Source organism: Drosophila bipectinata, chromosome 2R (assembly GCF_030179905.1).
Source record: "Drosophila bipectinata strain 14024-0381.07 chromosome 2R, DbipHiC1v2, whole genome shotgun sequence".
Classification (NCBI taxonomy): domain Eukaryota; kingdom Metazoa; phylum Arthropoda; class Insecta; order Diptera; family Drosophilidae; genus Drosophila; species Drosophila bipectinata.
This window is the reverse complement of record NC_091737.1, coordinates 9427875-9455247: the sequence shown is the minus strand read 5'-3', so window position 1 is coordinate 9455247 and position 27373 is coordinate 9427875. Positions and strand designations below refer to the sequence as shown.

The 27373-nt window shown below is 42.6% G+C and overlaps 2 protein-coding genes across 4 annotated transcripts; one reads left to right on the top strand and one right to left on the bottom strand.

Annotated features, from left to right (window-relative positions):
- Window positions 1–61: 61 nt before the first annotated feature.
- LOC108133147 (uncharacterized) lies at window positions 62–27373 on the bottom strand. 3 transcript variants are annotated; one of them, XM_070278989.1, is made up of 8 exons: window positions 27245–27373; window positions 25721–25909; window positions 10873–11241; window positions 10279–10361; window positions 9398–10158; window positions 6989–7313; window positions 5880–6120; window positions 62–1114 (listed from the first exon to the last, which is right to left on the bottom strand). In XM_070278989.1, the coding sequence occupies exons 3-8, from the start codon at window positions 10874–10876 to the stop codon at window positions 1056–1058; spliced, it is 1473 nt and encodes a 490-aa protein (XP_070135090.1). In that variant the 5' UTR covers window positions 10877–11241; window positions 25721–25909; window positions 27245–27373; the 3' UTR covers window positions 62–1055. The 3 variants fall into 3 exon arrangements, with proteins under 3 accessions (XP_070135090.1, XP_017108432.2, XP_017108435.2); XM_017252943.3 differs by having other exon boundaries at window positions 63–1114; window positions 5659–6120; XM_017252946.3 differs by lacking the exon at window positions 62–1114 and having other exon boundaries at window positions 5977–6118.
- On the top strand, window positions 17313–19180 carry Cyp9c1 (Cytochrome P450 9c1). Its single transcript, XM_017252947.3, has 3 exons — window positions 17313–17596; window positions 17655–18189; window positions 18245–19180. The coding sequence occupies exons 1-3, from the start codon at window positions 17418–17420 to the stop codon at window positions 19088–19090; spliced, it is 1560 nt and encodes a 519-aa protein (XP_017108436.2). The 5' UTR covers window positions 17313–17417; the 3' UTR covers window positions 19091–19180.

The following is a 27373-nucleotide window of genomic DNA, read 5'->3' as shown; positions in this document are numbered from 1 at the left end:
GGCTCATGACCGACCTCCGGCCCATGACCCTGTGCACCCCCGCCCAGAGCCAGACAAAAAGACACACAATGCCCATGTTTCGGTCTTCATTTTTCCAACACAAATATATGTATATTTCCAATGTTTCTCTTTGATTTTAAATCAATTAAACGAATGAAAAGCATCACACGAAAATTCTTAAGTACTTAAGCACTACCAAACATTAAACCTTTACATAGATTTCGAGATAAATATTTTATTGAATTTTCAAATACTAGTTCGTTTGTCCGATTGCAGGCCAAGTAATCCTTTTGTTATTTGGCATTATTTTTGCTTTGTTTTGTAATTCATTCCAATTCGGAAAACATTGGCATATGAATATTAAATTGGCACAATTGTTATATCCTTGCAGGGTATTTATAATTTTTAGTTGCCTCCACACAGGGTAGTGAGGTTTTGATTTCATGAATCCATATGATTGGAAGATGGATCTCTCTATGGAAACATTACTTTTATCTGAAAACTCTTTCTGCAAGGGTATACAAGTTTCGGCTATGTCCGAATTCCTTTTTTTGATATTATTTGCTGGTTTTAATGCCATTTTATATATATTTACTGATAATAATCACTGAATTTCAAATTTCCGCTGCCAGCCATTCTGTTGTTCGCTGAAATTGAATTTACGCTCTCTCAATTGAAATTCGAAATTCGCAATTAATTTATTTGCGTTTTGTTTGTTTACCAACTCGATGCGCAATCAAAATTAAATTTTGCAGCAAGTCCACTATATACACTAGTATATATAATCATATTTTGGGTCTAGGATTCATACATATGTACGTTGTAGCATATGGCAGCGAAATCTATCTATTTAACCAGCAAATCGTGTAGTTCATTCGATATCTATCTTTATTTACCTTCTAGCGTTTGGGAACTTAATTTAAATCAATTTAAATAAGAAAATAAATTAAATGCAAACAGCTCGGGGCGCGTGTGTCAGAACACACACAGGGATGGCAGCCACTGTTAAAGGTGTCAGTTGCAATTAATGAGCCTTGGCGGGCGTTAATCTTTAATTAGCTGCAGTGTCCGATTTCTGAATCTCTTTCCCCCGGAACACACACGGATTCGATACCTGTAGGAAAAGGAAAAGGCAAGCATTCATTAAATCAAAGTGGAAACAGAGAAAGAATTTATAAAACTTCTCCTTGTGTCTTGTATTTATTTTAATAATAAAAGTAATGTTTCTCAGCTTTAAGGATTTATGCATATTTAAGCTCAAGCTTGTATCTGTCCATCTCATAAAATAATTTAGACATGTTTTCGTCTCTTTGTGGCTTTGAAATTATGTCCTGCTTGGCCTCAAAGATCCTGGAGTGTCCTTTCCCATCCTCACCCAAAGGAAGTAACTTTTGAAATTGGTTTCAGCAAACATGGCAAAAGCGAAAGATAAATTCACGTTGACATTTTAATTAATTTATCCCCCGACTATGTCTTGTTAATAGTTCTGTGTTTTCTTCCAGTTTACAATGTAAACTCAAAATGCCAGGCCGTGCCGAGACCTTAATCAAATAAATACATATGAATACAAGTATAAGGAACGCCCACACGTCCGCATACCGCATACCGCACACCGAAGGTAAAATTGTAGCCGAAACACACACGACACAAATCAATTTGCATAAGGATAGAACTTTCCAACTTTTGAGCATCGAAAGGAAACTGTGCTTTGCGGAAAATGCTCTGGAAGTGGAAAAATCGAGACGGGCATGCTCATCTTCTTGATCGCCACGACTGTCAGCAACAGGCTGACTTCTAAAGGATATCACTTTCCATCTGTCAGCCTGTCGTGCGAAGATAACAGCTAGCTAACTGATGTACGCCAGGATACTCCAGGACTGCCACTGCCAGGTAAGGCTCTTTCGGAAATTTAAAATTTAGGTATCAGTGGGTCGTATCTAAGGCACTTTAGGCTTCCTTCTATGCGTGTGTGTATTAAATTTGAAATTCAAATTTATGAAACTGCAGTGAAGGAGCGCCAGAGCCTGATTTTCATCTGCCAGGCCAGAGGAGACAGGACGGCCCAGGTCCGGGATAGACAAGAGACCGAAATATTCGTTCCTTGGCTCGCAAATTTGTGGCATTTTTTTTTTGGCATGATGCTTTAACAATTAGATAGCATACTTTTTGGGGCCGCCCAGAACTCGCACACACCCGAAACTTTCCTTTTTTTCTGGTTTGGGGCGGTGTGTGTGTGGCACTTTTATGTGGTGTGGTAGGCTATTTTTGAGACCGACTGCTGAGCACAGAAAGTTGCTCAGCTGGAATCAAGTTGTTAGCACAATTAGTAGGAGGCGTGAGCCGTCTGAATGGAGGAGGCGTGGCCGTTTGCGGCTTTCATTATCGAAACGTGCCTCACTTTGTCCATGAATGTTGAGCGAAATTAATTGCCGTCGGGCAGGAGTACAGGTCCCAAAAAGCACCGCCTCGACCCGCCCCAGCGATTGCAGAAAACTTTTGTTTGAATAATTTCATTAAGATTAATTTTGGCAACAAAGGATCTGGAAAATTATAATTTATAATTAGCAGGCAGGCAGAAGCGGTTGTGTTTGCTTTTCGGGGGACCCTCTCAGCCAACAGAGATTTTATTGAAAATTTTAATTATGATTTTGTGTGCGTTTCTGTGTTTTATTTCTCTCAGATTTTGTATTTTTTTTATTATTTTGTTTGCCAAAAAGTTTCGTTTCGCGTACATGGGCCATAAATGAGGTTTTCCGGTCTCAAAAACAAATTAAACTGAAGTCGAACTCTCAACGGCGAGGTCAACGAGAAAACGAGAACGCTGGACAATAAAGTTTAATGAATTACAATTTTCGCTGGAAACGGACGAAGGACTACGGCGGAGCGGAAGGAGTGCCAGCTGCTGGTAATCCTTGGACAAACAGACACGGTAAAATGGAGCAAAAAGTCGAAAGGAAATGAAAATATGTCGACGGAAATGAGCATTGACGCCGTCCGATTGCTCTGACCCAAGCTACCAGACATCCAGGACAAGACAACTGTGTCCTGTGTGTCCTGCTACTGTGTTGGTCAAGTCACATGCGCTGATTTCCCTGACTGGGCGGATCCGGCTGCGTCCCAGACCCAGACCCCGACTCTGGCCATTTCATCATTGTCAACGGCCGCAGAACATCGAACAAACAATAAATATTGTAAACAATTTGTTTGGTCTGGCTGGGGAAATAGAAAGCCATTGCAAATATTTGCCCACGCTTTGGGCCAGCCCGAAACGGAAATCGTTTCCTCCAAGGAGTCCACGGCCAGGGCCGAGCAGGGCCGGGCCGGAGAGGCTAAGTGGGTGGAGCAGGCAACTTTGTAAGCCCTTCGGGGCAATAAATTATCATCATCAGCAAATGGCAATGTGGTTCATCCTGCCCCATCCAGCCCTTTTCCCTTATCCTTACCCATAGCATTCATTTCGTTTCCTTTCCCCATAACAGCCGCTCACAATTTCCAATTGCCATCCGGCCCGGTAGCATTCCCCATCGGAGACTCCAACTGGGCCAAGTCGGGGGCCCGTACTACGTAGGTAATGCGGCATTAATTAAATCAAGCATCATTAAGCGGAGGCGTGGCCGTTGTGGGCGCTGTGCGGTTGAGTTCCTAATGGCAATTGCATTCGGATTCGGATTCCAATACGGATTTGCAATTGCACCGTGGTTAGGAGCACTTAAGCTTACCCCCACGACTGTCAGTCCCAGGGACCTCACTTAACTGCCAAAGTTTGACTTGGCGGGTTCATTAATTTGATAGATGACTTTTGGCTAAATACACAGTCAAAAAAACGTCTATAGAGGTTATATAAATTATTTCTGTGTGCCAATGACCACTGTCCATGTGGAAAATTGAAAATAAAAACCTTCACAAACACAAAATGTTTCAACTTCTGTGGCCGTTGCGTAAAATTTCATTTTCCCGAGAAAGGTTTTATGGCCGACGCTTTTGGTCTAAATGTGGGCTTTTCACATGTGTGTAAGGATGTAAGTATGTATGTGTTGGTAAAGGTAATGTGCTCAATTGGCCATGGCGGAGAATCTAAGGTAGAGTGATTTTTCAATAAAGCACACCCCCTGGTGGCAGAAATTGCATAAGTAGCTGCCACATGCTAGGCATCGCAGGCGAAGAAAAAAGAAAGTTTTTTTTTTGGGAAAAAGGATCTCTTTTTAGTGCATTGTCTTTCAACGAGGCAGGAAGGAATTTGCTGGCAGGCTGGCAACTGGCCAACAGATGGCGGAGCACGACCGAAGGTTAAACAACAGCCAATGCACTTGGCCGACACCCACATATTGGGCCACGAGAGGAGCGCAGAGCTGGGAGCACGCAAAGCATTGTAGACATTAAGCCCCCAAGGGCTTAGACAGTAGGCTTTGGATGCTTCGGCTTTTGGCTGCCAGCGTGCAGTGGAGCTTGGCCAAGAGGGTGGCTGGAAGAGGATGAGGTAGCACATCCTATTTATTGCCAACGCTTGTAACAGTCATTATTCACTCGGCGGGTCTTTTGGAGGCTCTTCGGGCCTCTTCGCTGGCTCTTTAAATTTCATTTGGCAAATGTAATTCGATTTAAGTTCCGTTCCCGGTTCTTTGCTTATTTTTTGTTAGCCATTTTTGCCGCTTGCCATTTTGATGGCAATGAATTTTTCATAGCTCGGGAATGGCTTGTTTTTTTGTGCTCTTTGTTGGACTGCATTTCAATTGAATAAGGCGAGCAAACCAAAAAGAAAAAAAAATCCTCACAAACAAAACGAGAGCAGCTTGAAAAAGTTTTAAAATAAAAGGGAGAAGGACTCTTAGTTTCGGTTCAGAAAAATAAAAACGGAAATGCATGTTTTGCATATTGCTTTGAGCCCTCAACAAATATGGAGAATTTCAACTGTATAGACTGTGTGTGTATGGGTGTGTGTGTGAAAATCAAATTTGCTGACCCTCAGCTTCTGTTTCCGGTTTCCAGCTTTTTTTTCTAGTCACTACCCTGACCTATGCACCCCCCTCTGTATCCGCTCTGTAGAAACACCGCATTTCATTTGTTGGCAACAATCGTCCATGCAAACAACAAAACTTGACTAAATGCAATAAACTGACCAAGTGCCTGGCCATTTTGCCACTGTTGCGGTTCCGCCTGCTCTCCACCCACCACCCACTTCCGCCGTCCATTCAATCCCTCCCAGAATTTCGTTAGCCAAGCTTTTGGGTTAAGCTCTGCCAACTCAGCGGCATTTTTAGATCCTTTTGACTGTCTTTTTTTTTGTTTTGGTTGTTTTTTGTTCGCATGGAATAAAATGCAATTTGCTCATTTTTGCATAAACCCCAATTTTATTCTCACGGCCAGGAAACGAGTGAGAAATTGTTATTGTACACTCGAAAAATAAAATATACGAAGTATCCCATTGAAATTCAATTTAACTAAAAGCTTTTGATCCAGATTCTAAGAATTTGATTGAAATAGTTTTCTCTATACCGTGTACGCACTGTATTTTGGCAAAAATCCTTGCCTCAAAGCATCAAGTGAAAACAAATCCCTCGCTAGAGAGTCATGGGATATGCTTGTCATACAATCGTCAGAGTTACTCAATGGTAGTTCCCAAAATCGCCCCAAAAAAACAGCCAAATACCGGACACCTACCTTGATTTACGTAAATGGACGCTCTACTCCGGCGGCTGTGGCGGCATCCAGCAAACTCAAATCGTTGAATGTTTCACAATTTTCCAGCACTTGGCTGCAAGTGGCGTTAATTAAATCAAAATCAATGGCCACCCGATGTCCGACATGCCCCAACTCCGTCCCTGGCTCTGTCTCTGGCTCCTGTTCTGTGTGCTGCTGTGTGTTTACGGCATGGGAATCACCTTTGTCCGACGGTAGTTGCAGGTGGGTGTCCAGTTGGCAGCATGGGTTGCTGGTCGGGGAATTCCAATTCCAATTCTGTCCCACGACGCTCCCGCTGCTGCCCCCGCCTCCAGCTGTCAGCATCGCCTGAAGCTCCTCCACACTGCAGTCGTACTCGTACTCATCGTACTCGAACTCATCGTCCATCAGCGACTGCTCCGAGTAGCTCTCGTCGTCGTCGTCACAGTCAAAGTAACCACTCTGCGAATGAATCCGTAGATTGATGATTGTGTTGAGATTGCGATTGAGCACTTGATTGCCCTGGTGGGTCTAAGTGGGGTGTTTTATAGAGGCCTGCTATCTCTTATAGGATGTATGTATGTATGTATATAGGGGTTTACTGGCATAAAACTATGCTATAAGGTGTTACTATTCTTCTATCCATCATAAAACATCATATTCTATCAGGTTCATAATTAACTTCATTTAAAATTATTTAAAACAAGAGAGGAAAGCTTATTTGGGGCTGAGCCAAAGTGGATAAAACCTTTCAGTAAGTATTATCGGATGGGCAACAATAATATATATCGAATGTAATAGTCAACTACAAAATAACACAAAAAAAAAAATTTTTTTTAATTATATTTTTTATTTTTGTGCCTGCTTAAGTGCAACCTATGAGAATCGAGGAGGAGGGCGTTTTTTTTAAATTAATAATTTTTAAAAATCTTAAGCAAATTAAAGCATCATCTGGAATGTTTTTATACGCAAAAAAACGGTAAAATTTTACTCTTTATACTACAACTTTTAGGTAGGTTCTAGGCGCCCTCCAAAGTAGAAAATAATTTCAGATTTAAAATTTATATGGAAAAAAATATTTTGAATAATATTTATGAATATGTATGAATAGTTATTTAACATGTAAGCCGTGGTTAATCACATGAAACACACTACAACTTATCAAAAATTCAAACCCTATAGGTGTAGCTGCTGAAAAATCATTTAAAATTCATGAAAACTCTTTAAAGAAGGAAAAGCCCGCTGATTCTCACAGGCTTATTGGAAATAAACTTGTTGTCCCACCTGGTAAGGCCCCACCTCGTGATACCATAAATTCAATTCAACTCACCTGGCAGTCCAGGCATCGGCAATTATCACAGAGGCTGCAGCTTAGACCCAAAATATCGGCTGCCTCCTGGTAGAGCTGTTGTTGCTGGGAGGTGGTCAGTGCGTTGTTGTCCTCATTATGCATGCTCCAGTTGTTCAATTTATTCAGCTGCCGTTGCTCACTTCCACTGCCACTGGCACTGCCCAAGCTCATGCCCCTGCCACTGCCAATGGCACATCCATTTCCATTTGCAGTCCCTGCTCCTCCGGCCTGTTCGCGACTGATGCTCTGATTTTTCAAGTTCCCGCCATTGTTGTTCCGGCTGGGTGGAGGCTCCGCCCAATTGCTGTCGAGCATGTTAAATGAAAGTTTATTTAGCTTCTGGTTGACTAAACTAAACGCGTATCAAATGGTTGCAAGTGGCGCGGAAGGGCTCTGCCGATTAGGGGTAAGGATATTAAGGTTCCCATGCAAATTGAAATTTAAGTGGGGTGTATGTATTATAGGCTAGTTAACTGGGGATTAAACTAAAATAAAGCCTCTGGTTAATATATTTTTATAAAGCCATAAGCCTCTTTAACTTCCTCTTTCAGCAATTAAACCTGATGAATAGGAAACCCCACAAACTTATTTAATTTGTATCGTTTCAAAGGACTTTTCAACTCTTAGTTCAGAATAAATACAATTAAGACACTTTTTTTCTGTATTGGCTTTAAATACCTGCAGGATAACTTGCTTTTACAAAAAACTGCAGTCATCAGACTGCAAAAAGGCCACCAGGATGAAAAAATATGTGCAAAGTAAGTAACTTTGCACAACAAATTTCCGCAGTTATTTTGCAACAAACACACACTCTGTGAGCTGAGGGTGCGGGTGTGTCATTCTTGTCAGTTCTGCTGGTGTTGCCATCCGGCTCCAGAAAGTTGATGAATGTGCTCCGGAGAATTTCCACCGTTCCGCCGTATTCCGACGTGTATAATGAAAATGCCTAAGAAAGCAGGAGCTGGAGGAGTACCTGGCTGACTAAAAAAGTAAGAGGGCTGCACTCTCTTTTTTGCCGGCTGACGTTTACTAATTAAATGCGCACTGGGTACTAATAAATCAAAGCAGTGCCGAGACCCACCACCTGCCCTCCAGCCCAGGCTTCCTCTCCCTTTCATGATGCAATTAATGAAATTTTCCCAGCCGCCTTTGCTGCGAAATTTTCAGTGAACGAACTTTGACATCATTATTGCCAAAGGGGATAAGGGATAGGACCCAAAGTGCCGGGGTGTGCCGGTTCTGTGGCCGGAAACTCGAAAACTTTACGCCCTCGAAAGTCGTGTGAGTGATGTCTGGGGCCTTTGGGAGGATCTTATGGTATGAGTAGAACTTTTCTTTTCGGGTGCAGGCCCCAAAATATGATTATTGCACTTCAATATGCACTTTTTCTTTTTTTTTTGGGGGAATTTATACGATTTGCAGTAAAACCTGAATGCTCCCGTTTAAGTGCTACTTGCAGTCTCAAATTATTGCACTTCAATATGAACATTTATGACCAGCCATCCATTCAGAAGGCTGGGCTTGCATTTTAATCAACTTTTTCGACCCGCCCCCCTTTTAAGTAGCGTTAAGCTTGACTGCTTTCAGCGTTACTCGCCTTACTTTATGTTTATGCCGAGCGCGTTAATTTTTCAATTTCGCAAATGACTGGCTGGCTTGCTGGATGGGTGGCTGGGTGGGTTGCCTTCGTCACTGGCAACTAAATGGGGCGAGCAACAACTTTGCTAAGCGATGATGATCAAAACTTATGACTTCATGAACAATGCAGCAAAGTTTCGCGGCTGAAACAAAGTGTCCGCTGACAGATAATTGAATGCGCTTAAAAGCCGCAACAACTGAGAAAGCCAGGGCGAAGGATAAGGCATTTCATCCTGGAATTAAGTTTCAGTCAGGCATGAGAAATGGCTATAGGATAGTACTATTTATTCAGGAGGTATAAGACGGAAGGTAGCACTCCATTTTGTCGCTAGGACAGTTCAATAATTAATTAAGCAATAATCGAATGCCTCAAAGGTGGAATGCAATTCGCACGGCTCTCCGTCAACTTAATGAGAAAGCACTTTGGCATGGCAACTAAGCCTGGTCGGGAGCCTGAAGCCGCGGCGCCACGATTGCCGTCATAAAAAGTTGCCACATTTTGCAGCTCACTGCTGCACGATGCCTTATAACATTTATGGGAATTTATAAGTTTTTGTGGCGGCACGAAGATTGTTAGCTATGATGGCTACACTTGGCTACATGAGGCTATACTTTAAAAAATATGTTAACTAAGAAGCTTTTAATATAAATATAAATCTTAAAAGAAAAAATTAAGTTAAGGTATTCTTATGTAATATTTAATTAACATTTTAAGCCAAAATATTTCTCAGTGGAAGGACACTAACATACCTGACGGTACCAGCATCTTCCGGCGCTGCTGCTGCGTTGCTGCGCCATTTTTCTTCTTCGAGATATTTGAGAAACTTTGTCTTCTTGGCAATAAGCGCTGATTTGACATTGGTGCATTTCTTCTTGGCCAAGAGTGGGGGGAGGCCGCCCGCCGTTGTGGCTCCGGCTCCTCCGCTAGCTCCTGCTCCTGCTCCTGCCGAACCTGAGGATGGCCCACTTGCTGTGCCCTCCAGCGACTCCCCGCAACGGCTCCGGATCTGATGTTGATTCCGGCTATTCTGTCCACCTCCTCCTCCTATGCCTGCCGCTGACAGGCAGCTATTGTTGTTGCCCCCATTGTTGTTGCTGTTGCTGATGCTGCTGTGGTTGTTGTTGTGGCTGCCCAGGGCTTGAGTGTGGGTGACATTTTGGCAGGCTCCGCCGACGCTGCAATTGAACAATTTTTGCAGGGCCGCCGTTGCCGGTGAACACATTGCGGTTGACATTGATGTAGCGACAGGATTTACGTAGTTTGATGCGCTTTCCGCTGCTGTTCCTGCTGCTCCTGCTCCTGCTCCTGCTCCAGTTCCTGTTGTTGATGTTGTTGTGGTTGCTGCTGATGCGGATGCGGATGCTGCTGCTACTGCCGTTGCTTTGGAATTGCCAAAAGTTTTGAATTTATGTTGCACAACGCCACTCGAGCAAGTTGCCTCGATTGGATTCGCCACTCTGCTCCGGCTGCCATTTATTTCACGCGTTGTTGCCGCATATGTGCTAAAGTCCTGCCAAGATGGTCGACAGAGATAGGACGCCATCGAGAGAGAGAGAGGAAAAAAAGATGGGAAGTAAAGTTCAGATAGTTGGTCGGACAGAGAGCAGTATCCTCATGGCAAAGGACTTACCCCATATGCACTATAGCTGGCATTAAGGACATAAATCGAATTTTGATTGTTGCACTGAAAGACCATGTCGTCCATTGTTTGGGCTAAGCAGGCAGAAAAAATGTCCTTTAAAAACTTTAAATTTAAATGGTAGTGTACTGTCATATATCAAATATTTGCCCGTCTTTTTATTGTTATATAAAAAGTGTTTCAACTTTAAAGTCAGCAAATAGTTTTGAGAAGATAAGTTACATGATATATGTGTCAGAGATAAAAGCCAATCAAATATTGAAAAGTGTGAGTATTTGCCGATAGGTTCCATGTATTTTACTTTCAGGACCCGAGCGGAAAATGTTTCCTAACAAAATTATGCAAATTTAACATTGAAATCAAACAGCAGACGGCGTTCTCTGTTTCAACTTTTCGCATTCGCAATCGAAACTGGGAAAAATCCAAGGGAAAATGCTCAGTAAGGGGGGATACGCCGAAAAAAAGCGAAAATTTAATTTAAATTCTTATTGCTGCCTGGTGATTGTGATTGTTTCGGTGGGCTTAGGGGTGTTGATATTGGTACTGGGATGATGGGATGGTGGGATGATGGGCTGGTTGCCTTACCCATTGAACTTTCAATAAATTTGGTTTCGTAAATTTGTTCGGCTGCTGGGTTGGTGCTGCTGTCACAGCTCTTACGCAGCTGGCGTCGATTTTTGGTTGGGAAAAGTGTTGATTCCTGTCGTGCTCCTGCTGTTGCCACTGCCGTGCCGGGCTGGTGGATCCTGTCCAGCTCCTGGCGGCTACAATTACCGCCACCGTACACGTCCAATTGAAGCGGAAATTTATGCGGCTGCTGGAGCGTGTAAACGTTGACTGGGCGCTTCTCCTGGCCACCGATTTCAAATCCACCACCTCCGCCAATACGCCTCTTAGTCCTCCCGCTCCCGCCACCGGAGCTGAGCCAGCTCGTTAGCCACAGGGATTGGATATCTTGAAGTAGAGCAGAAAAACAGAAAAAGGCACAAACATAAGTAAGCAAATTTCCACCCATTTTCAGATTTCTTCAGTTCACGCACCGACTGGCCTTCGTTTTATTGTTGCTGTTCAAGGGAAATGGTTAACTTGGCCTGGCCAAGCATGATAAAATGTTCGTTTGAAAAGCAAGTTCATTGAAATGAACGGCCTCCAGCCTCCCACACTTTCGGGAGGAATGGACACGTAGCAAACACGCAAAATAATCAAAATAATCCTTTTTTTGTTGGCCCAGCTACGGGCTTAGTTACGCAGGATGGAATCCGGATGCAGACCCTTCCATTGTTGGCTTAGAGGGATTGTTGGGCTCAGTGTCGCGTTTCTGACAATTACGCTGCGTATACGCAATATAATCGCTTTGGCCAGAACAATTGGCACAAGTGGAGTCCTTGAATCATGAAATCCTAAGCCATATGAGTCTTCCATTAATATTTTAATTACCAAAGTAAGCTTTATTTATTATTCATAATCATAAATATGGCTTTACAAGCTGATATTGTAATTAAGTATTCCATTTAATAATGAATCATATTAATATTTTATAATTCATTTAATATGCGGAGGATAATAAGTGTTAGCTTTAAGCTGACAATTATTTAAGAGCTTGATTTCAGGTTAATTCTGTGACCTGAATTGACTAGCAAATTGCCTCTGTGTGTCATTTGTTTGAGTTATTATTTCAAAGTTATTTTTCCAACATGCATTTTTGCAGCTAAACTTGAACAAGTGAAGCGTTTAACATTTGTATCCCTCTGTGCCATGGCGCTCTCTCGTAAATCCTGGAAGCCACAACTTGGTGACCCCATTCATCAAAGTGTCGGACCAGCTGGCGGGCAGAAATCTTTTGTCATTTGCTGTCAAATCGCAGTCAAGCGGGCCAAAAAGGGAATCGGGGCCACATGACTAAAGGAAAAAACTAATACGTGATGGAAGTCAACAGAGCAACATGTAAAACATCAGGCAGGATTATAGGGAGGATGGAAAGGGTTCTTTCCCTTCTCGTTCTGATGCTCTCGTCGAGCATCTCTAATGAGCGGCAATAAAGCAAATGTGGCAGGTGACACAAGGACACAATCCCACACACTCGCACACAGGCACACGTATCAAACAATTTGCACATTATAATTGTTGACATATTCCCCCGCATATATCCTACTATATACGATTATATATATATCTACGTACATATAGAAGTGGGTGGTTGGTGTGCGTGTCTGTCATTAGTGGCCTTCAGAATGGAACCAGAAATCCTGCTTTGATTCCATTTTATTTTGTGCTATTTGCTGGGGCTTTGACTCCAGCTTTCCCGCTTCCCAGTTCTCTCCATCAGGCTAATAATAAAACTTTTATTTATTTTGGGATTTTCGTCAACTGACCGAAAGCCAACAAACAGAAACGCACAAACAGGCCTACAGAAATAATAATCCTGCCAGGAAAAAGGGGGTCCTGTGCCTCGGGGGTGGGGCAAATATGCCTGTCCAGTGGAGCGTAGCATATTTGTCATAATCAGCGTTTAGGCATAAGCATAAATTTGAATGAGTGCGCACAGGGGCGCCGAAAGGGGGCGGTCAGGGCCCATATTGTATGGACATCCTTATCATATATATTAGGCAGAGCCACTCCTTCTATACACAACAATTCACCCACTTTATTCTCCATAGAGGATAACAGAAAGGCTCTACGGCAAAGCCAATGGTTATAAACAAAGAGCCATTAATGGGTTTGTTCACAGAATTATATAGGTATATGGTCTTGGAAAATGTGGAGCCTTGAAATAATGGAACACTAAGTATTGAAACACTATTGAACACACTACGTATTATTTTGAAAATTGTACAAAAAATCTAAAAAAAAAATGTTGCTCAAGGATTTAAGTGCAGATTGACGAAGAAGCGGCCCACAAACATTTTAAGGTATTCCGCTCAAGAATCGGAAACATATTGGCCAAGATATGTGTATCGCAGTATAGGTCATATAGTCGTCCCCATGAAAATTTGTCAAAAAATCTAAAAAATATTCCGTTTCTAGATTTGGATGCAACTAAATGGAGAATAGTTCCACAAATCTTTGAAGGGAATCAGAGAATCAGACCGCTAGAAAATCAGATGAATATTGGCAAAGATATGGCTTTCTATTGAGGTCATGACTTTCCATGGCACCTCTATTCAGGGATAGTATTTTTCTCCCTATCCATTTTTAAATTTATGTGTTTTGGTAGAAATTTAAACAAATACAAATTGCAGCCAGCCATGGTTGGCTGAAAAACAAACCCTTTATCGAGAGACAAGCTCCCGCATAAACTGATAGGAACCTACACAAGGACAACAAACAGAGTAGAGCTCATCTATGCTGTGACATGACTGACCCGCGCCCCCGGAGCCCGACGGTCGATTGACAGGACTCGCGTTGCCAGCGGGCGGAATCTGTGAGTAAATATTTGACAGAAAATTTTCGGGCACTGCAGGACCCCGCGAAACTTGAAATAAAGGGAGCGGTTGGAGTGGGTGCGGTGGGTGGTGTATGGTAGCTATCTGGCCAAGAGCACAGGCCTTGTTTGGCCATAAATTTGATGCGTGCATAAAAAATGCTTTTCGATTTCCTTCGACACACATAAATTCTTTGGCCGGGTCACGTACGAGCAGGTGTTGGCCACCAACTTTGTGGAGGGTTCTGTCTTTTGGCATTGGTCCTTGGCCATTTGCCCGAGATCCTGAGTCGGGGTGGGGGTGAATCGAAATGGAATCAATAAGTGGGCCAAGCCATTGTTTTCGCGATCTGCCCCCAAAAAAATATTTATTGCATTTTGTTGATTTTGCAGAGACCAGAAAAGCAGAAAAATCTACCCAAAACGTTTTCCGTTTGTCATAAATTCGTAGGCCACATTCGGCCATAGAAATACATTTAAACTGAAATTTAGCCGATTTGTGTTGTAGATTTTTTTTTTGTATCATTTTTCCGGGCTTGTTTATCCTAAGCCCCCTTCCCAGCCATTGCATAATAACATCGTTTGTGGAATGGCCCACATTGGCAATAAATTAACATTTTATATGGAATGTTGTTTTGGGCGTGTGTCAGGACCTCCACTATGCAGTTGTTGGCATAGCCCTTTATGGCGCGATTATCAAGGCGAAACATTTTTGGCATTTCAATAAGCAGTTATTCAAACCGGATTTTGAGAATCCTTGCATGAATTGGAAACATCCGGATGTTGTACATTTTGTGAGCCAAAAACTAAAAGGACTCTCCGGAGATGCCTCCATTTTCGGTTGCATACTTTCGGGGGCCTTTCAATCTCTCAGACAAATTGAAGAAACCCAATATTTATGAGGTTTTGCAGGCTCTGATTTATTTATTTTAATTACAAACTCATGCAATCAGCATGAGAGCTGGAAAATTGAAATTCTGCATGGCAGGATAACCAGGATAAAAATGAAAAAGGAAACCAAACTTGAAAACAAACAGCAACAGTGACCGAGTGCTGCCTTATGGAATGCCAAAGAAATTTTATACAAAAATATATAGTCCTTTACCCTGGATGAAGATAATTGAATTTAACGAAATACATGAGAGTTTTAATATCCTTTAAAGAGCATTTTATAATTTATAAGCTATAAGGATAATAAAGAAGTTAATATTAAGCCATAAGTACAGTACAGGGTATCCTTAGTATGGATCTCGGATTCTCCTGGTTCTGTTTGCTTTCTTCATCACTTTCTTTGCAGACTGCTGGCCACTTGAGTGGGTGGTAGAGTGCCGCCCGGAATGCGAGCGAGTGGGATGGATGCGCATATGGAAGGAAAAGTGGACTGGAATGCAAGAAATATGCCAAGTGTGTGCTCCATCTCCCTCTCGCTAAAACACAATGCCATCGGCACTCTAAATCACACACACACACTCTCACGGGGAGAGTAAATATTTGCGCTTGGGCGCACGGCCGCGAGAGTTTGCTTCCGTTATTATCCGTTTGATTAGAGAAAACACAACATTTTGGCCTAATTAGAGTCAGAATGTCAAAACATTGACTTTGGCCATTTTGGCTGGACATCAAAGTGGAGAAATGTAAGTCCTGGGAGCGAGAAAAGTGAGAGGGCGGGATGGGGGAGGAAAGTTCACTTGCGGCACTTGAATTCTAATGGCAATGGCAATGCAAAGAATGGAAATGGAAGCGAAAACAGACTCGAGAATAACAGCAAAAGCAACAAAGCCGAGGACAAGGACGCAAACGAATACAAGGACATACAAATGGTCAAAAACCCAAACCAAATTACAGGACAATGCACTACTAGAAGTTTTCAATTGCTTTAAAATATTGTATATTTTTGTAATAAAAATTATTAAAATTTTAGAAATATAACAAGAATATAAATTATAATATTTTTTGAAAATATGTTTTTGTATAATATCCTTCAGGGATAAAATCCTGCCATTGTCAATGGCCATTGTCAGCCATTGTGTAGGTCACAGACCAAGAAAAAACGACTCGAAGTACTTGGCCATTTTGGTTTTTTCATCTTCGTCCTCCCTCCTCCTCAAAGGACTCTCGAAACTTACGCCAATGTAAACACATTTGATATCCAGCCAGAAAAAACAAAGAAGACGAAACAAGATAAAAGTCAGAGGGAGCACAAGATTTAATTCCTTGGCGTTTGAGCAAAAACAACAATCCGAAGTGGATGAGCACTCGGGCTCAAGTGAACGAGAGCGGTATTCGAGATTGATTTAGCCATCCTTCGATATCCTTGGGTCCAGTGCTGACCGCAATTTGCAAAAGGACATGACAGAAATTCCGGGACTGGCAACGGATTTGCCTGCTGGCCGATTTCATGCTCCACCTCCCTCTATGAGTTAATGTCCTCCATTTCTCCCCTCGGTGCAATAATTTCTCGTTAGCCGTTCGCTAAATGCAAGCAAATTCTGTCATTTGCACAGAACGTGAGCTGCTTTCCTAAGGATCTGAAGTTCGTCTTGGACCTCTCCAGCCGATGGAAATCACACACACTTGCACCCGAAACTTTTCCGACCCGCAAACTCCTGGCAATTTCATTATGCTTACACCACTCCAAAGCACACCATCACATAAGTCTATAAAGAGTTTTTTTTGGGGAAACACTTTGAGAAAAAAAGGGGTAAAAATATTAAACCCAAAATATAGGTATTTTTTTTTGTACTTAAATATTTTTTGTGGAATAATTTAACTGAGGTTCTGAGTATTTAATTCTTAATATTTCTCCACGTGTAAGATGCAGCAACTGACAGAAGTTTCATTTGAGTCTCAGCTTTGAGGTCGCCGCTGTGGAAAGATCCCAGGCACGTAGCCCCACTCCGCTCTATGGACCCACTCTGGGACCCTCCTCTCCACCTTTCCGGCCTCAACTGTCGTCGCTAAGTCCTTTATAATAAATAGTTGACTCACTTAAGGGGATTAATGTTGAAATTAGTTTATGCCAATGAGATTAGGAATGACATGCCGAATGCCAACTTCATCTCAGATGAGATCTGAATCTACTCCCAGACACCACACTCGTTGAATAATGAATTTTTGTGTGTGAAAATCACTAAATAGGTAAAATCATTGCATTATTTCATCATAAATACGCAAAGTAATCAAATGAATTTGTTATCTATTTGGAGTTAATCGACTTTGAACAAGAAATATGCATTATACATAACAAATATTTTTCGATTATCTTCTAAAAGTAATTCCTGACGTCAGTCTGGATGATTTTTGCACTTCGTAAACAGATGAAATTGTCGAAAAAGCTAAACTAGTATAATTTTAATAAAGAGTATATGTAATATTCTTCATAAGACTGTTGAAAATTGAGTAACAAACACACGTGACTGTTAATGTTAATTGTTAAGTAAACAAGCTCTTTAATTTTCGATTTTTTACTCTCCATATAGGTGGCTCTCACGCATACTGCTGCACCATTTGCCGGTTCTTTGTTAGCTCTCTGGCTGGCTATATCTCCTATCACCCCGCATATATAGCCAAGAGAGAGCTCTTTGTTTATTTCAGTGGGGCTCCAGCCGTCGTCTGGCGAAGACGCTCTCTTTCAGAATTCAGAAGGCTACCCCACGCGGCGTGGCTCGATTAACTCCCCCACCAGCCCCTCGCAGTTCATAACGCCGGAATGGTTTTCGTGGAGCTGTTGATTTTTGTGGCCTTTATCGGCTTGCTACTGTACAAATGGTCGGTCTACACTTTTGGCTACTTTTCGAAGCGGGGCGTGGCCCACGAGAGGCCGGTTCCAGTGCTGGGGAATATTCCTTGGTCGGTGATGATGGGCGCCGATTCTTATATAAAGTTTAGGTAAGAGCCTGAATGCTATACTATCCAAGAATCTTAATGAACTCCTCTTCCTCCGTAGCATTGATCAGCACTTGCGTTTGAAGCAGAACAAGGTATACGGAGTCTATAACCTGCGCGATCCCCTCTACTACCTCGCTGATCCGGAGCTCATCCGCCAGGTGGGCATCAAGAGCTTCGATACCTTTGCCAATCACCGGCAGGGCATCAGCGATGGCCCCAACGAGACCAGTGTCATGTCCAAGAGCTTGCTCACCTTGCGGGATCAGCGCTGGAAACAAATGCGAAGCACACTGACTCCAACCTTCACCAGCCTCAAGATTCGGCAAATATTCGAGCTAGTCCACGCCTGCAACGTCGAGGCAGTGGGCTACATTGAGCGGCAACTGGAAGCTGGCAACAGTGAGCTGGAGCTGAAGGAGTTCTTCACGCGGTATACCAACGATGTGATTGCCACGGCTGCCTTTGGCATTCAAGTGAACTCGTTCAAGGATCCCAATAACGAGTTTTTCACCCTCGGCCAGCGTCTCTCAGAGTTCACCTTGTGGGGTGGATTCAAGGTACTTTTGTACATTCTAGTGCCCAAGTTGATGAAGGTAAGACGCCACCATAATCATAATTTATTGTTTGTTTTAACATAACTATTTAAAGGCACTGCGAGTTCCTGTGATGGACTTGAATAATGTGGATTACTTTAAGAAACTGGTATTCGGCGCCATGAATTATCGCAAGGAGCACAATATAGTGCGCCCCGACATGATCCACCTCCTGATGGAGGCCCAAAACCAGTTTAAAAAGGATCAGGAAACTGCAACCGATAAGGACTCTAAGGAGGATAGGGTCGAGTTCAATGATGATGATCTGCTGGCCCAGTGTCTTCTCTTCTTTACGGCGGGATTTGAAACCGTCTCGACCTGCCTCAGCTTCACCTGCTATGAGCTAATGGTTAATTCTGAGGTGCAGGATAAGCTTTATGAGGAGATCTCTTCAGTGGAGGAGAGCTTGCAGGGCAAGCCACTGGATTTTGATACCCTCAAGGGCATGAAGTACCTGGACTGCGTGGTATCTGAATCTCTAAGAAAGTGGCCACCGGCAATCGTCCTCGATCGCATGTGTGCCTCGGACTTCCAGCTGCGCGATGCGGAGGACAACTTAGTGGTGACTCTTCGCAAAGACGAGCTTGTTCATATTCCGGTGATTGCACTGCATCACGATCCGGATAACTTCCCGGAGCCGGAGGAGTTCCGACCAGAGCGCTTCGATGACGACCACAAGCACGAAATCCGCCAGTTCACCTATCTGCCCTTCGGTGTTGGCCAGAGGAGCTGCATTGGCAACCGAATGGCCCTCATGGAGGTGAAGTCGCTCCTGTATCAACTGGTCCGTCATTTCAGGCTGAAGCCCACCGACAGCACCCCGCGAGACATGATGGGCAGTATTGCCGGGTTTCGGTTAATGCCGCGGGAATTGTTCTGGTGCAAGCTGGAGGCCCGATAGGGGAGGACCCAAAAAATTAATTAATATTTAAGTCCCTGAGGATGACGCTGCAAGAACACATACACATACACATAAATATAAATAATAATAAATATGAAAGGAAAAACGAACAAAAACCTGGTCATTTATTACTTGTGGTCCCTTGCGTTGACAAAGTTGACAAATTTGTCGCGGCAATGTTTCACTTTTATGCGGCGGGGTTCCGTTCGCTTTGTTTTTTTTAGCGCAGAGCTTGCTTTCCGCTTTAAAGCCGATGTCAGGGGCAGAGATTCAGCATTTGGAGGAGGCGACAAGCCACGTCATAACACTGCCAGGACATGATGGCCGCATCAGCAGTAGAAACAACAGGCACGTGAGGTTGTATGTGATGCGGTTAGACCGCAGAAAGCAGAAAACAACAAAAAAGAGCAACAACATAAAGTCATATGAGGGCCACGCCTTGTTTATGGTAGGACAACATAAGCTACCTCAACACCCACACCACCCATCTCACGCCCACACACGCGGAAATCTACCCGCCCACTTTCGCACAAACAGGACATTAAGGATTATTTATTGGGAGTTATTTTTCAGGCGGCATTAAAATTTTTTGGTACAATATGAATTATATTACACTCGCGCCATAAACTCACTGTCGCAGGGCGCTAAAATTGAAGGCTGGGAATCTTGGGAGCTGGGTCCTCCGCTCCTGCAATCATGGCCTTTGATTAACTGCCCAAAAAAGTATGCCATGACAAACAAAGCAAAGGCAGATAATTAACATCAATCTCTGCTTCAATGCCTCAATCGACACTGATGGACTCGGGAACTGAAAGCGAATTGGAAAACGGAAAAATATGCAGTTTGTCTTCGGGTCATGGAAATACAAGAATGGCTTGTTTTGATTGTTCTATTCTGTTTTCAGTTTTCCTTCTAATGGAGATGTTTTCCCCAGGATTCTCCACAAAATTGAATTGAAATTTAAGATTTTCCATTGAGATTTCGCATTTCATTCAAGTGGGGAATTATAAAGGATTCATAAACGCCATAGAACAGTAACACTTCCTTTTTATGATCCCACTTAAAAATGAAAACTATAAGCTTCTTGTTCTGAAACCATAAAAATAAAGTTTTAATTGTTGTCTAACCTTTAAACTGGGTTTTATACTGCTTTTGGCCAACATTTTTGTGACCCAACTTGCAAATCACATGCCACATAAAGTTCATTTGTTTGAAGATCTCGACATTAACTTTCCGTTTTGCTCCACCGAGTTTCCTCATCAGTTGATGACCGTGGCGGTCAAATCCGGAGCACGCCTATGGTCATTAAGCTGGCACCCAAAGCAATAAAAAAGCAAAGCAATTACCAGATATGGCCATACATACACATACACACTCTAGGACGCATTACGCACACACGCAGCTATTATTCACACAATGTAACACACGTAATTAGTTGCATATAACTTGGGGCAGGGTGCTTCGTGAAACTTTCATCGCGCTTCAAATTAGTTGAATGTTTTTTTATTGGTTGCCTTGTTGTCGCTGCAATGTTCTTGGCTGTGCAAACTAGTTTCCACTTGGAGAAAATATATGGAATTTCTTGTCTTACCTGAAAGTGTTATGCTATATTGTTTAAGAAGAATTTCCAAGGTTTTTGCTCTGTGTTTTAGATTGAGTCACATGTGGAGACGCAAATAAGCCGGCAGCAATCCTATAGCATAGAAAAGAGGGGCGTGGGTGGGGGCTATTGCTACAGTCTGCCACAATATTTGCTTAAAAATGAGGCAAAGGCAAAGGCAAGGCAAAGGCAGCGACAAAGTGGAATTAAAGCGAAAAGTTTGCTAGATGCTGGCGGGGATAACTAAGCAAACGCTTTGCGGTTGTTCCCGCTCGTTTTATGGCCAAAGTTTTGGAGTCGAGCTTGCCTTGAGGCAGTCTCAAGTTACGCTCGCTCTGGTCCTCGACATTGCACAGTGTAATTCGTATTTAAATTTCTGGTCTATCTTGTCAACGCTGCGTATGCGTAATCTTGGAAATGCCAGCGCTGCGTATGCATAATCTAGAGATGGCAGCGTAAATGTCATAAACTGTGGCGACACCAACGCTCTGGCATTTCTATTTCTATTCCTGGTTAACTTTAACTTTGTTCTGTTTTGTTTTGTTCGCAGAAACCTTATCAATCAATTCACCCACACAAAAGTGTGGGATATCCTCTATACGTGGGTAACATACATACATACATATGCGGTATATAGTATTGTATCTGGGATACAGGGCAGAGGTCATAAAGAAACTTTGGCGCCGCGACCGCCAGACGCCACCAGAAGCATTAAATTTTCTCTCCCAGTCGCCTGTCGGCAGACACCGACAAAAAAAAACACAAGAAGAAAATAACAACGAAAAAGCGAATAAAATAAAAATGTAGGGATGTAGAATGTGGGAGTGGAACTCCGGGGGGAAAAGGCGGCATCTAAGAAAGTAGGAGAATAGCTGCGATGACGACGATACAATGATAATGCCAAGAACAATAATAGAAAGGAGGCAGCCCAAGACGGAGCGGCGGGCTAAAGGAGATGGCAACCAGAGAATGCTGAGCATTAACAATTTGGCACAATGGCAGACTGTCGCACACGAGCTTTCTGCTCCTTCCAGCTCCTTCCAGCTCCTGCACCCTTGCCCTTGGGCTTCCTCTCCTGCTGCGATGCGTTTTGCGATAAGCACGAAGCGATAACATTTGGAGCCAGTATTTCGATGGATATACGTACGTACGTATGTACAGTTGCGGCAAAAATAATAGCACTGAGATGCACAATTTTCTATAATGCATTACAAATTATGTTTTTCTTTGAAATTGTTTTGATTATTTTATTTTACAATGTAGGCTTACATGTTATCTCTATGATAGAAGTGAATTAAATCTCAGTTAGCTAAAGGTTTGTTATATTTTGGGCATTTTATCAAGTTAGATGCAAAAGAGAGCGGCAACAAAAATAGCACTAATAATGGTTTTGATCAAAGATTCAAATTTTTCGAAGTTTTTTGATATTTTTAGTTACTGATTACATTAGAGAGCATTGCAGTAACAGAGTTCTTACGAATTAGATCGGAAAAAAAATAAATATGGGTCACAAAAGGCACTGTAGTGACGACCAAAGGATAATCTTTTAAAAACTTATTAAAGAAGGCAATACGTATGCTCAGGTGAAGAGAATTGTCGGTTTCTCAAATAAAATGATTAGCAACGCATTAAAATATGTTTCTAAGGCAGAAAGCCGCGGTAGAAAGGTCGCCATGTCGAAATTGGAGGTCAACCGGCTGGTTTGTCAGAGAAAGGAGTCGCCCTTTAATCCGGCTACTGAGCTAAAAATGGAGCTAAATATTTCGGATTCAAATAGAACTGTTCGAAATTGCTTTAAAAAAAATGATTTAAGTCCCCACAGCCCCGGAAAAGTTTCCCTTTGGAGTGTGAAGCATGGGGCAAGTTGGATTTCGTTTGCCAAAGAACATCCGAATTGGCCGGTAGAAAAATGGAGAAATATTTTTTGGTCCGATCAAAGCAAAATCGCTCAATTTTGAGGAAAAGGATCTCGTTCATATGTAAGGCGACCCCAAAATTCGAAATACCGTCCCAGCTTTACGTACAATACCATTAAACCCGGTGGAACCAGTATTATGGTTTGGGCATGCTTCTCGTATTACGGAGTTGGTCCCAATATGGTATAATGGATCGACTCGTATACTCCGAAATCTTGAAAAACGTCATGCTGCCTTACGCTGAGGATGAAATGCAATTGTTATGGGTCTTCCCACAGGATAATGACCCAAAGCATACCAGCAATAAAGCTCCAAAGTGGTAAGAAGACAGATCTCTCCATGTAATGGATTGGTCAGCTCAGTCTCCAGACCTAAATCTTATAGAAAATTTGTGGTCTAATGTGAAAAAATTAGTTTCCAATACAAAACTAAAAAATAATAAGCAGCTTTGGGCTTTCTTTCAAGGAGTCTTGGAGCAATATCCCCCTGGAAAGGTGCCAAAGATTGGTAAATTCAATGGCCAGACATTGTGAAGCTTACATTTCTGCCAAAGCCTTTAAAACAAATTATTAATGCATTTTTTAGATAAAGATTACAATATAAAATAATAATTTAAATAATTTCTGGTTGATTCCAAGTTTTTTTTAAGTTTTTTATGTTTTCAAAAAAATAGTGCTATTTTTGTTGCCGCGTCAAATGCTCAAATTTATCATTCTTACTTAAAAATTTTCTAAAGTTTGTTAAAATCGAGGTCGAATTCGCTCTATATTGTTTAATTATACCCTAATGTTTATAAAAACTCCATTAAGAAGCCAAAAAAACAAAAAGTTTTCAAAAAATATTTCAAAAAAGAAAATTGTGCATCTCAGTGCTATTTTTTTTGCCGCAGCTGTATGTGTGACAAGTGTTTTCCCTAGCGAGTGTGACTGTGTGGGTGGGGGGTATGAATGGCGGACGTGAAACAGGGATGAAAGCGGGACAAGTCTAAAAGTTCATTCATCAATTCCATGGCCTAGACAAATGGGTAATTATAAGCCTTTCTTTGTTCTTCGAGTTTCTAAGGAATGAGCTCTAAGATTAACTCTATTCTCGCAGTCGGATATAAATATTAAGAATTGGAATGTTTTTTCATCTAATTATCGAATAATGATAGTTTGCGAGGCTTTATGATTTTTAATTTCTAGAGCTTGATATCTGAATATCCTTAGGATATTTAATCAAAACTATCGTTGCCATTAGCATTTCTTTTCACAATACTTTGTAGGGAATACGTTGAAAATAATGAGCTAAAAATTCGCATGTTCCAAAACTATGTAATTGAATCGCATGACATTGTTGGTGCCTCCTTGTTGTTAAACATCCATGTCCTTCCCGACTCCGCTCTCGTCTTGTGTATAAATAAGAACAACCAGCTTTTTCAGCTTTCGGCTGTACCATCGCTCCCTATGCCCTTCGTCCTTCGTCCCCGTGAGGATGTTGTTAACGTCTCTTGAATTCGGTGTAAGCAAGTTTTCCCCATAAGGAAAACAAGAAGGAAAAGCATAATTTGGAGAGTGCTTGAAGGGAAAGTTTCTTGTGTCGTTGGCAAGTTTTTGAAGACCTCCTCCAGAAGCCATACTCCCCATACACGCGCATACACAAGAGCCTTGGAGTAGTCGTTGTAGGGGATGGGAAAAATAAACATAATTTTATTTTCGGTTTTTATTTAATGTTCCCCCACATTATAGCAATTTCTGCAACATTTTTGTCCACTGGTGAGGGGCTGGGACGTGGGGCAGGATGTGGGTTTAATATGCGATGCGATGCCATCGAGTGCAGCACTTGTTCTGGCTGTTCTCGGTGTTCTTGGCCTGGTCGGTGCGGTTTCACCAGCTGCGCATATTACGACTATTGTGTCTAATGCACATTGGACCTGGCCAGGCGTGAATTTGCAGTGCTGTCATTGTCATAACAGAGTTGGTGCACATAAATCGCTTTAGTCCTTGCTGCCGGCGGCACATATTTGTGTGACATTTTTCGGTTTTTACCCCTCGTCCATTCCTCTATACCACAGGACGGATGTGGCATGTGGCAGCCGGCAGCTGGCAGGAAGCTGGAGGTAAAAACTTTTAATATTCCACTACTCAGCCAGCTGTTGCCTTTCCGCCCGGAGCCTAGCTCTAATACCTCATGCCACATGCCACTGCCAGATGCATCCGGCAGATGCAATTGCCTGCGAACACAAACAAAAATATAAATACAAAATAAAATAGAAAATAAAATCAACATGAAGCGTCCTCGGTTTAGGCCACATTTCAAAAGAATCGCTTTCACTTATTTACGGTTTCATGCTGTGAAATTTAATTAGCGCCCCGCTACGACGATTGTAAATATTCAGGCCAAAAGTTGCGGAAGGAAACGGCTCGGAATGCTAGAGCTTAGGCAGTGGCGAATGCCGAATACCGAATTCCGAATCCTTTCCCCCCCGGAAGAAACTGCTGACTCCGGCCTTACATCCGCCACATCCGCTTTATCCACACTTCAGTTGAAACAATGCCAACTGGCCGAAAAGTTCCAGAGCTGTCTTTGACTTTTTCTTTGCTCATTTTGGGCGCTCCTTAACCCACTGACACTGAGGCACAGTGGAAAATGTAATGGCTATTGTAAGAGTGATGTCCTTGCTCATTTCTTACAGGATAGATGTTCTCTGGTATCGGGGAAAGTATTCAAAAGAGTGCCAAATATTTCAAATGGTCAAGTTCAGTTGGGAAACATGGCTGAAAGTTCATAAATTAACTCAAAATTGTAGTTTAAGGTAGTTGCTTTGGATGCTAAGTATCTTAATTTGATTTGAAAGGCTTAAGCTTAGAAGCTGAGCTCCCTAATAAGCTTGGAAACTATATTAGATTTCTCTTGGTGTACTTTGCGCTTTTTTCTTTTCAAGGAAAGCTAAACTTGCCTTTGGCGGCTTTAATGAGCAGCGGCAGCAGGTGAAGGAATGCTGAAAACGGATGCAGGAGCCAAAGGATGCTGGTGTCCGGGACAAGAGGAGTGACAGGTGGGCTGGTGGGGGGGACTGGGTGGCAGGATGGTGGATTGGTGAGTTGCTGAGCTGGTGGCATAGGCTTAACTTACTTTTTAGGAAATCCGCCAGTGTCGTGAAGTCGTTTATTTCAACTGCGTTTCAGACGTAAATGAAGTTGGCGTTGGACCGCCCGCTGGCGGTGTCTGTTACTCGCTCTTCAACTTTGCTTAATTCTCCTTCGGATTCAGTATCTTTTTTCGCCTTTCTTGCCTCACGTCCCGGTTGTTGTTGTTTTCGTCCTGCAGCAGGAAAATACAGGAATTAAAATTAAAAAGGCAACGGAACAGGCAACGCCAAGCAAAGGAATCTTGACCAAGGCGAAGGGCTTTTCCCTGGAATTTCTTTGTTGTTGGTTTCGTTTCGAATGGCTGTTGGACTGGTAGGGGTAATGGTTGAAAGATGTGGCATTTGAGATAACATAATGCAGATTTCAGACTCAATTCGTGGGCGACATTTTTTGCGGCCCACTCTTTTGCGGACCCCTGGGACAGTCAAATCTCAATTTCTGGGGCTAATTTAGATTGAGCTGGATCTTTTGGCCAGGCCAGCAGATTGTATTTGTTTTTGTTGGAGGTGCAGGTGTGATAATAAGTACGTCTAATGGCTTTTACGGCCAACACAGCTGAGTGGCAGTACTCGACTTTTTGCTGTCTCTTAATTTCTGTGGCGCCATGGACCCTGCAGTCGTGGCCAAAATGCAAATACAGATAATGTGGCTAACTGACATGGCCATATTAAATCTAATATCCGCTTGGCCTTGGTGGTGGTGCTTAGATAGCAGATAACAGTAAATAAGGAACAGGCGGGAGCCGGGAGCATGGGGAGCACTTAATAGTTGCCTTGCGTATCCATTAAGTAAACATGACTCGCTAAGCCCGTTTTGGGTGGCACGATAGCTGGATAGCTGGGATGGAGTTTGTTAAGAGCTTCGACCGCCACACTGTCAATGTACATTAGGATTGTTTACCCAAGCAGCTCGAGGCGAGAAGAAAAGAATCAGAAAGACCTAAAAGGGGAAAAATGAGAGCAACGGCTTTAGCGTTTTTTTTTTTTTTGTTGGCGTTGTTTGGCGCACGAATGCGTATAAACGCTGAATATTTAATAAATGCAAAAAGCGCTGCTATACGATATATATACCTATATACACGCACATGAGTGAAAGCACCCCAAACACCCGGGAAAATCAACTTAAGCATCGCCACACCAGAGAATTGCTTTTGCTCATTCGCTGATGATAACGAAGCGACCTGAGGCGCTGGTTACTGTGCACTGGAAACTTTGTATTTGTGCCCCAAAATGCTTTTGATATTTTATTCATGCCGTGCTCCAGTCGCCCATCGTTCCCATCGCTGTCAATTGGTATTAGGACATTATAATTTATTGATGGGCTCAAAGGGAGAGCCTGAGCCGGAGACGAAGCCTCAGCTTCAGCCGCAGCCAAAGCATCAACAGCCGGCGGACATTGTAAGCGGTTTATAATTCGCCCAGTCAAAAGCCCAAGCCAAAACGTCAAGCGCACAATTAACAGCAGGACCCACTCTCCTCATTTCTAACCAGTCCAATTGAACACTCACACACAAAATCGTTTTACGGCCGAACTCTCGAAGCCTGAACACTCGAGCCGCACACACGACGTATACGCAATATTCGCGTTGCTCATCCGCCAGCGCGTCCGCTCGCCTCGAACAAACAATTTGGACTGA

What these genes read in the sequence shown, in the direction of transcription:
- LOC108133147 (XM_017252943.3), bottom strand. An exon ending in GAAGATGCTGGTACCGTCAG is followed by an intron (nt 7,314 to 9,397) that starts GTATGTTAGTGT and finishes CATGCTCGACAG; the next exon opens with CAATTGGGCGGAGCCTCCAC. An exon ending in GCCGATGCCTGGACTGCCAG is followed by an intron (nt 6,121 to 6,988) that starts GTGAGTTGAATT and finishes ATTCATTCGCAG; the next exon opens with AGTGGTTACTTTGACTGTGA.
- Cyp9c1 (XM_017252947.3), top strand. Translation starts at nt 17,418, where the DNA reads ATGGTTTTCGTGGAGCTGTTGATTTTTGTGGCCTTTATCGGCTTGCTA. An exon ending in GATTCTTATATAAAGTTTAG is followed by an intron (nt 17,597 to 17,654) that starts GTAAGAGCCTGA and finishes CTTCCTCCGTAG; the next exon opens with CATTGATCAGCACTTGCGTT. An exon ending in TAGTGCCCAAGTTGATGAAG is followed by an intron (nt 18,190 to 18,244) that starts GTAAGACGCCAC and finishes AACTATTTAAAG; the next exon opens with GCACTGCGAGTTCCTGTGAT.